The sequence below is a fragment of the Eptatretus burgeri genome, chromosome 3 (genome assembly GCF_056783735.1).
Source record: "Eptatretus burgeri isolate ZD-2024b chromosome 3, Ebu_testis_v1, whole genome shotgun sequence".
Classification (NCBI taxonomy): Eukaryota; Metazoa; Chordata; class Myxini; order Myxiniformes; family Myxinidae; genus Eptatretus; species Eptatretus burgeri.
In genome coordinates this window covers 62,815,938-62,826,058 of record NC_140963.1, presented here as the reverse complement: position 1 = coordinate 62,826,058, position 10,121 = coordinate 62,815,938, and the positions used below count along the sequence as shown (strand labels likewise).

General features: G+C 42.4%; 1 protein-coding gene across 5 annotated transcripts; it reads left to right on the top strand.

Moving 5' to 3' along the window:
• The first annotated feature begins 5,876 nt into the window (after positions 1–5,876).
• Positions 5,877–9,024, top strand: NR2C2AP (nuclear receptor 2C2 associated protein). 5 transcript variants are annotated; one of them, XM_085873748.1, is made up of 5 exons: positions 5,877–5,966; positions 6,185–6,275; positions 6,481–6,586; positions 7,676–7,743; positions 8,737–9,024. In XM_085873748.1, exons 1-5 carry the CDS (start codon positions 5,929–5,931, stop codon positions 8,830–8,832), a joined length of 399 nt encoding a protein of 132 aa, XP_085729874.1. In that variant the 5' UTR covers positions 5,877–5,928; the 3' UTR covers positions 8,833–9,024. The 5 variants fall into 5 exon arrangements, 3 of the variants coding, with proteins under 3 accessions (XP_085729874.1, XP_085729876.1, XP_085729875.1); XM_085873750.1 differs by having other exon boundaries at positions 7,676–7,753; positions 8,751–9,024; XM_085873749.1 differs by lacking the exon at positions 8,737–9,024 and having other exon boundaries at positions 6,481–6,606; positions 6,797–7,746.
• Positions 9,025–10,121: the final 1,097 nt, after the last annotated feature.

The window sequence follows — 10,121 nt, the reverse complement described above, 5'->3', positions numbered from 1 at the left end:
CTATATCTATATCTCTATCTCTATCTCTATCTCTATCTCTATCTCTATCTCTATCTCTATCTCTATCTCTATCTATATCTCTATCTCTATCTCTATCTCTATCTATATCTATATCTATATCTCTATCTATATCTCTATCTCTATCTATATCTATATCTCTATCTCTATCTCTATATCTATATCTCTATCTCTATATCTCTATCTCCATCTCCATCTCCATCTCCATCTCTATCTATATATCTATATCTATATCTCTATCTCTATCTCTATCTCTATCTCTATCTCTATCTATATCTCTATCTATATCTCTATCTCTATCTCTATCTCTATCTCTATCTCTATCTCTATATCTATCTCTATCTGTATCTCTATATCTATCTCTATCTATATCTGTTTCTCTATCCCTATCTCTATCTATCAATACCTCTATATCTCTATCTCTCTCTCTCTCTCTCTCTCTCTCTCTCTCTCTCTCTCTCTCTCTCTCTCTCTCTCTCTCTCTCTCTCTCTCTCTCTATATATATATATATATATATATATATATATATATATATATATATATCTCTCTCTCTCTCTCTCTCTCTCTCTCTCTCTCTCTCTCTCTCTCTCTCTCTCTCTCTCTCTCTCTCTCTCTCTCTCTCTCTCTCTCTCTCAATCTCTCTCTCTCTCTCTCTCTCTCTCTCTCTCTCTCTCTCTCTCTCTCCCTCTCTCTCTCTGTCTCTGTCTCTCTGTCTCTCTGTCTCTCTCTCTCTCTCTCTCTCTCTCTCTCTCTCTCTCTCTCTCTCTCTCTCTCTCTCTCTCTCTCTCTCTCTCTCTCTCTCTCTCTCTCTCTCTCTCTCTCTCTCTCTCTCTCTCTCTCTCTCTCTCTCTCTCTCTCTCTCTCTCTCTCTCTCTCTCTCTCTCTCTCTCTCTCTCTCTCTCTCTCTCTCTCTCTCTCTCTCTCTCTCTCTCTCTCTCTCTCTCTCTCTCTCTCTCTCTCTCTCTCTCTCTCTCTCTCTCTCTCTCTCTCTCTCCCCGACCCTCCTTCAATCCAGTCCTCCCCCAAACTTATTTCCCTTAACATATCCCCACTCATCACACCTCTTCTCCTTTCTGTTATTATCCCACCCCCCCGCCCCCCCCACTTTCTCTCTCTCCATCCTACTTTCCGCCCGTTCACTCATTTTTTTTAAACGCGAAAATCAAAACACCGATTGGCTGTGAAACGTCATGACGATGGACGTTGTGTCAGCCTGATGTTGGTTGAACGGTGTTTTAAAGGTGACTGCCTTAAGATCATCGGGTCTTGACTTCAAGCCCATGTCGTCCCGATAATAACACCAGGTGGGGTGATTCGGCCCACCGAGATCGGCAAAATGAGTACAACCTTCCTGGAATCAGGGGGCACTGCATCAACGGCACGGTGGTGTCAAAGGTCATCTTGAGAAAATGATGCAACTAGCAGCCACATGCTGCATCTGAAGCAACGGCAATGGAAGTTTCCTCTGTGAACGGATGTCCAAAGGGCTGTTCATTAGTTCTAACAGGGGATTATAATTAATTTAGCAAGTTAATTGCTTTTCTAAGCAGGTTAAGGTCTGACTGTTAAGCCCGATTGCATCTCCAAGCGCTGCATGACGTCATCGCCAGGTGCCAAAGTTTCTGCGAAAGGGATTTTTCTCGTTTTTGCTCGTTAAACTCGTATCGGTTGTTACTCGTTTGTCACTTACAAAATGGATTTTGTTATTCTGTCTGTTTGTCTGTCTGTCTGTCCGTCTGTCTGTCGCCTACAGGTCAAATTTTAAACTGATATTCACGAAACTTCACCACATGGTAGAGTTTGGCATAAGGAAGAAGCCTACCGTTTTTGAGGTCAAAATGTCAAAAAGGTCAACATAGGCCAAAGGTCAACAAGTAAGGTGGCATTTCTAAAATCCTCAATTTTCATCCGATTCACTTGAAATTTGAAGAGGATTTATATTTCAGGTCACTGAATTCAACGAGCCAATTATTTTTGAGGTCAAATTTGCTTTATGGATTTTTGCAAGTATCGTGCTCTGCATGACTTCTTCGTCTTGTTTGTCTGTTACTTGCACCAATCAAAGGGGTTTTCAAGCATATTGGTTGGTCACTGCGTTATGTTGTCTGTTTGTCTGTCTGTTTGTTTGTATATCAACCATCAACAGTTCACAATATCTTCACGAAAATTCACCACATGGTGGAGTTCATCATAAGCAAGAAGCTTATTGTTCTTGAGGTCAAAAGGTCAACAATTTAGATGAGGTTTCTAAAGTCCTCAATTTTCTAAAGTGGCCCAGAAGTAATAGGGCAGTCAGAGAATCAACATTTAAGCAGAAAAAGATCCTCCATGGTTAAAATGCTCCACTTTTGGGGATTCTGCAATCAAAATAATTCTAAATTAACAACATCAAACAAAAATCAATTAATAACCAAAATGATATTAATAAATTATAAAATAATAATGAAATTGTCGTGACTATTGTTCCGGAAACTGCCCAATTACTTATGTGCCACCCAGTATATCAGGTCACTGAGTTCAATCCACAAAATTTATGAGGACTACTTCGACCAAAAAAAAGGTCAACATACACCAAATGTCAAGAACTTAGGTAGAATTGGTAAAATCATCAATTTTCATCCCCTTGACTTGAAATTTGAAGAGGATTTGCATATTTGGTCAATGAATTCAACCACCAATTATTTTTGAGGTCAAATTTGTTTTATGGATTTCACAAGCATCATGCTCTGCACGAGTCTTTCTTGTTTGTTACTTGCAAAATCGAAGATTTTTTAAAGTACTAGTGCGGGCCCATACGTGCGTGCCCGTATGTGCATGCCCGTACGTGTGTGCCTGTATGTGCGTGGCCGTACGTGCAAAAAAAAACTTTCAAACTGCGTGCCAGAAACAAACACACAGGCCGTTCCTTTGATCTCGTGTGCCCGTACATGCGTGTGCATACATGCGTGGCCGTACATGCAAAAAAAAAGAGGATTTGTGGCATTAATCGTGACGTCATAGCACCGTGTCCTGTCATTGGTTTGTTCAATAAATGGCCATAACTTGGGAACTACTTGTCCGATTAATATCAAACCTTGAAAAGGCACATACTCAGGTCCCCAGCAATATACTTGGCAAGTTTCAATTAGATCGGACCAGTGGTTGTCGAGAAACAGCGGTCACACACACACACACACACACACACACCCACACACACACACACACACACACACACACACACACACACACACACACACACACACACACACACACACACACACACACACACACACACACAGAGATTGCTGGAATTATAGATAGACTAGTACGTGTCCGCACGTGCGTGGCTGTATGTGCAAAAAAAAAAAAAACTTTCAAACCGCGAGCCAGAAACAACCACACAGGCCGTTCCTTCGCTCTCGCGTGCCCGTACGTGCGTGGCCCGGAAGTTCGCATATCGCAGTTACGATTATTCGCAATTTAGTTTTAATTGCCAATTATTCAATTAGCGCCAACGTATTTTGCCTTTTCGCAATGTCATCGCAAGGAAAACCGAGAAGAGAAGAGAAGAGAAGAGAAGAGAAGAGAAGAGAAGAGAAGAGAAGAGAAGAGAAGAGAAGAGAAGAGAAGAGGAGAGGAGAAAAAGAAAATATATAAAAATATAAAAATATAAAAAAAAAAAAACCCAAAAAATAAAACTTTCAAACAACCACACAGGCCGTTCCTTCGCTCTCGTAAACGACGACTGGATTGGGGCATTGTGTTTATCTATAAATGCGGAGAAGAAATCGAGAAATTATTAGAATACACGAAGTCATCACTTTCCGGAAGTCCGTACGTTGTAACCCGTAATGGGGAATGTGGCTGAGCTTCCCTTCCCCATCGGCCATGCCCACGCAGCAACATGTCCTGTCATTGGTTGGTGAATAAATGGCCGCAGTAACGTGTCTTGTCATTGGTTGGTAAATAAATGGCCATAACTTGGGAAGCACTTGTCCGATTAAGATCAAACCTTGAAAAGGCACATACTCAGGTCCCGAGCAATATAGCTGCAAGTTTCAATTATATCGGGCCAGTGGTTGTCAAGAAACAGTGGTCACAGACACACACACACACACACACACACACACACACACACACACACACACACACACACACACACACACACACACACACACACACACACACACACACACACACACACACACTGCTGGAATTATTCTTAAAGTATATTGGTCAGTCGATTTTGTTGTGCTGTCTCTTTGTTTGTCTGTTTGTCAAATTCCTACAGGTGACAATTTTAAACCGATCTTCACGAAACTGTACTAAGTTGAGAGGTAGTCTCAACTGAGAAGCCTATTGATTTTGAGGTCAAAGGTCATCTTGAGGTCGAATTTCTAAAATCGTCATTTTTCATCCCATTGACTTGAAATTTGAACAGGATCTGCATATTGCGTCACTGAATTGGAAAACCGACTATTTTTGAGGTCAAAAGGTCAAAGGGCAACTCAAGGTCAAACTTCTAAAATCATCAATTTCAATCTGAAAAATAATGAATTTTCATCCCATTGACCTGGGCTTTGATTAAGGTTGTCAATTTTAACCGAAACGAAATGGACAATTTGATGTATCCATGGCAACCTTCGGAGAGGGGGGTGGATTTTGCAAGTATCGTACTCAGCACGATGTCTTTTCCTTGTTTGTTTGTTTGTCACTCGCCTACAGGTCACAATTCTAAACCGATCATCATGAAACTTTACCAAGTTGTCGAGGTAATCTCAACTGAGAATTCTATTGATATTGTGAACAAGGTCAAAGGTCTTGAGGTCAATTTTCTAAAATCGTCATGTTTCATATGATTGACTTGAAATTTGAACAGTATTTGCATATTGCATCACTGAATTGGGAAACCAACTATTTGAGGTGAAAAGGTCAAAGGTCAACTCAAGGTCAAACTTCTCAAAATCATCAATTTTTATCTGGAAAATCGTCCATTTACATCATATTAAGTTGAAAGTTGAACAGGATTTGCATAGTCCATCATTGAATTGGGAAAGCAACTATTTTTGCGGTCAAAAAGTCCAAGGTCAACTCAAGGTCAAACTTCGAAAATCAGCTTGCTATTGCTTGCCAAGTCAGCCGTTCCTTCGCACCTGTTTCATTGGAGTGCTTGCTTGAGTGTTTTTGCCCCATGGTGAGCACTCTACAAGTTGATTGGTAATGGAACACACCAACACACCCCAGCTTGTGCTGACCCTCCCTCATGCCCTATCGAAAGTATCAATTTCGTGAAGAATGGAGGAATCTACAGGCTAAACCATCTTATGCTTCCGTACATATTTATGTTTTCTGTATTTTACTTTGCTATATAGTGTATATAGACTATTAAGTACTTTGTATATCGACTATATTTACATGCGTTAACTGGTGGGAAGGGATGGATGCGTACATACTCTCACACACAAACACACACACACACACACACACACACACACACACACACACACACACACACACACACACACACACACACACACACACACACACACACACACACACACATATATATATATATATGTATATAAACTGTATATCAATATATATCAATATATATATATATATATATATATATATATATATATACAGTATATAATATCTATTATTATCTAGGTAATACGTACACCTTCGTCCTCACCGTGTATCAATCGCAATGTTGTTTGTTGTACCATTTGTAACGGCCATGGCAGTATAGTGCGCGCAAGTATCCTCGTCGTCCTTCACAGTGTATCCCACTAATAATGTACAATTTGCACGTGGTTTTTGGGTAGTAGTTGTGTCCATTGTCGATTAATCTTTATAAACTTGAAAACATTGTGGTACTTCAACAACGACAGCAACAAACGTGATGACGTCATGATTGTGGGGACAAAATGGCGGCCTCCGTGTTGGGTTCAGATATACAATGCAGGTTCCGTTGCAGTATTTTCATGATTATTTGGTTTGACAAGTCGTTGAGTAAGTTCGTTACTCGTCAGTGTGTAATAAACTTGCAGCGGTTTTGTTGTTTTTCGCGTAAGTTTAAAATTGAAACGAATCGGTTTAAATGTTTTGACCCACGTGTCGTGTGCAACATATTGTGTTGTTGTCGCGAGGTAAAGTAACTTGTGTAAATTTTGACTCCGCCAGAGTGAGCTCTGTGTTGAACCGGGACGTGAAGCAGTTCGGAAAGAAGCATTTGCTTGATGGAGACGTGGAAACATCTTGGAACTCTGACGAGGTTGGTACAAAATGAAGGACCAGAGGGATGGTGGTGTCGGTCACTGAGAATCGGGGTGGAGCATCGAGATGATTCGAGTTGGTTGGTTCCCGCGTTTTAAGCACCATTGTTCTACCTCTGTTTTCTTGTTTCTTTCACGCAACACCCCCCCTCCCCTCCGCCCCCTACCTCCCCCTCCGCCCCCTCCCTCCCCTGCGCCCCCCAGGGCTCCCCCCAGTGGCTGTTCATCGAATTTCCGAAACCTGTGCGGACTGCGATGCTCCAGCTGCAATTCCAGGGTGGCTTTGTCGGCAAAGGATGTTGGCTCGAAGGTGATCTCTGTTTGTATCAGGTGAACTTTTTACGTCTCATAACCAAACATACCAAAGATATGTCTCGTGCAGATGCATCGAAAATCAGCTTGGGACCATAATCATGTACTACTCCTCTTCAAAGATCAAGGTGTTCGACGTCGATCGTCCTTTCTCTATGTCTACACCGCCTGTTGTAATGTTAATTTGCAATCTACGACCGCCTTTCAGATGGAAGTCGCTGTACTTCTTGGGAGCACGAGTGGTGGTGGTGGAGGTGGAGGCCAATACTTTTGAGAGAGAATTGTGGTGAGCATTTCACCACTTGTGAGTATCTACTCCTGAGCAGGGTCCGACGGGATGGTGCAGAGGTGTCGTACTTACCTCTGACCTGTCGAGTCTGGGTCCCTCGGATGGATGTTATTACGCTGGGTGCCTTTTCCAATAGCATTAGCTGGTGGAAGTCTGGTGTTGGTTTAGGGGTTAGGGTGGCGGCTTGGGATCCTAGGGTCCTGAGTTCAAGCCCCGTTGGCTGCTGAATTAAATAAATACACCAGGAGGTTGACTCAGCCTGTCATCCTCCGAGGTCATCAAAATGAGCACCAGTGTACTGGTAAAGGGGGACACTGCATCAGCGGCATAGTCGTGTCTCAACCAATGATGCAACCTGAGAGTGAGAGAGTGAGAGAGTGTGAATGAATATCCCACGGTGTCATTTTCGAAGAGGAGACGAGTTATCACCGGCATCTTGAACAAATTCCTCCCTGATTGCTGCTGGGAAGGCAAAGGCAAGCTCCCCAATGTAATCCCTGCCACAAACAAGACCACTGGTAGCACTGAAGCTTCCATCGAGCAGTCTCGACAGGCTCTGTCGTTGGGTGCAGAAAAAAAAAAATCTCCACCCAACGCAACCATGGGAATCAAGCCCACGCCAGTGAAGTCAATGCAATCATGCCTTACCCACTCCACCACCAAAGGTTGTTGTGTTTAAAAAAAAAAAAAAAAATTGGTTCCAAACACAGTGTTGTTGTCACTTCCCTATATAAGATTCTGAGATTATTTTAAAAATAAAAAAAAGTTTGCTTTTGTTTTGTTTGTTTTTCTGCCCAGGATCTATGAAGGCTGAACACTTTAAGAAAATTATGGACTTCCATCCTGAAGACATAAATGCTGTTCAAATATCCTTCTGTAAGTTTGGGTACAGACATCTTGTCTTGTCGGATTGAAGAAGTGTTCATATAAAACGCTCCACTGATGCTGAACATACTGGTGATGAAGGAAACGGATAACCTCCACTGAGCTCCAAGTGCTGTAAATGGAGTTTCAATGTTTAGTTTCTGTTAAGAGAGGTTGGCGGTTCGATTCTGACCCTGGCTGAGTTTTACCAAACCCTTTAAAAAAATGGTACATGTTGCTTCCTTGCTTGATGCTCAGCGTTTGGAGGATAGAGCACGGACAAACCCCGTCCATGGGGAGGAGGAAATTCCTTATCAATTGCGCTGCTGAGTGCGGAGAGAAAAGCGTTGTCATAAAGATGATGTCGCTGGTAGCCATGGTGCTCTGGGAAGTGATGTCCCTTCCCCGAAGCTGAGTGGTTGTATTTATCTGAAATCAAGTCCGTTGTTGTCTCGTGTATTGGTCTGCATGTGTGTGATTTGTTCCAGCTCATGCATGAGCCTTAGTCTTCGACAAACACAAAAAGAAACCCCGACCATTACAAACTACGCCTGGTGTTGGTTTAATGGTTAGGCTATTGGGCTTGGGATCCGAGGATCCTGAGTTTGAATCCCACTCGTCTGTTGAATTAATACCAGGTGGGGTTGACTCTGCCTGTCATCTTTCCAATGCGAGCAAAATGAGTGCCAGCTTGCTGGTATCCTGTGTCGGAGTGGCAACCTGTCCAGGATTGTACCCACGAGCCAAGGAGACTGCTTCGGCAGTACCAACGCTCTGCATAGAGTATGGTCCCAATGGATGGATGGATTACAAACTGATCTGCCTGTTGATTGAGACTTCTTCTTTGTTGAAGGATTTTACATTAGCCAATGGGATTTCATTTTCTTGCCTGACAAATGAATGGTAACAACTGCATAATAAGCCTTCCTGGCTGTATAATTGTGATCTACACTGTACTGCTGATCGTTTGAAAAGTTTTCTTAACTACAGCACAGTTTTCCTGTACCAGGATCCCCGGTTTTGGAACGCCTCAGAGTGGTGTTTTCAAGCAGCACCGATTTCTTTGGCCGGGTGGTGGTTTACCAATTTGATGTTCTGGGTGAGGTTATGTGAGGTTTAAATGGCTCGGAGAGACCGTGCTGTCAAGGAAGAGAAGATGGACACCTTGCTCATAGATCTGTCTCATGCAGAGTTTGGAGTTTGATAGAATCGACATGCTTTTGAGAGGAATGAGCATTGTACCAGAACTGAGTATTTATATCAATAAAAGGATGGTGTCTGTCTGCCCATTTTCATTCCGTTTTCATGTCACCACTTCGCGCAAAATTAACAATGCTTCACAATTCTGCTTAATCTACTTGTAACTCCATTTATTCTGTTCAGCCCTCGAGTGATTTTTTTTTTTTTAACCCTCGCTGGAGGAGAGGGTATTGCATTTGGGTCTGTCTGTCTGTCTGTTTGTTTGTCTGCACAGAACTTTGTTGTTTTTCGCCGCAACCACTTGTCGGATGGAGACAAAATTTTCACCATCGGAGTGACTTGTGCAGAATGTTTTATTGATAATTACGACGGTGTAGGTCACGTGGTGTGGCAGTCATGTTGGAAAAACTTTGGTCCTCGGTATCTCTGAAACCGCACCAAGGAAAAAAATTGAAACTTGGCACATGGCAAGTGCTTCTCATGGGGAATGTGATTTTTTTTTTTTAATGTGTTCGGTGCCTTTTTTATGACATCATAATTGCATATGTAGAACTCCACATCTGATCAGTATGAAAATTGAGGGTCATCTCGCAATAAAATGGTCCACACAAAAATAAAATGGTCATCAGCCATGTGATTCGGCAGCCTCTTTTTGAGGTCATCTCTATCATCTCAGGAGAGATGACCTAATAAAGCCAGTCTCGAAGTCTGTACGTCCATCCGTATGTCCGTGCGTCCACAATCAAACCGAGTGGAGACAAATAACCAATAGTGGAATGGATAGAGGTCGATGAGACATGCACAACGATATAACTTTCAAGGTCGTCCAAGGTCGAGGTCAAGGTCACGAGGCTGTCAAAGTTGTGAAAATCGTCGATTTCAAATCGTATCTCCTCCCTCATTTATCAAGAGAGATCAAATGTTGTGAGTGATTCAGATACTATGGACTATTATGGAGAACAACACGAGCCATTTTTTTGAAATTTGCTCTCGTTCCGATTTTATAGCCCTTCAAACTTCGCTCTGATTCTTACATGTCTGGTGCTAATTTGAAGTGGTCATCCGGAGGCCGGCGCCAATCTCTGAAGATGCTCCGGGTCCTGCGGAAATTTTTGCATATTTTTGCCCCGGATGGGCCGTTCATAAAGTACATACAAAAATGAGGGGGGTGGGTGGTTTT

Excerpts from the sequence above, each read along its gene's own strand:
- NR2C2AP (XM_085873748.1), top strand. The coding sequence starts at position 5,929 with ATGGCGGCCTCCGTGTTGGGTTCAGATATACAATGCAG. Across the intron at positions 6,587-7,675 it reads CAAAGGATGTTGGCTCGAAG|GATCTATGAAGGCTGAACAC; the intron begins GTGATCTCTGTT and ends TTTTCTGCCCAG. Across the intron at positions 7,744-8,736 it reads AAGACATAAATGCTGTTCAA|TTTTCCTGTACCAGGATCCC; the intron begins ATATCCTTCTGT and ends ACTACAGCACAG.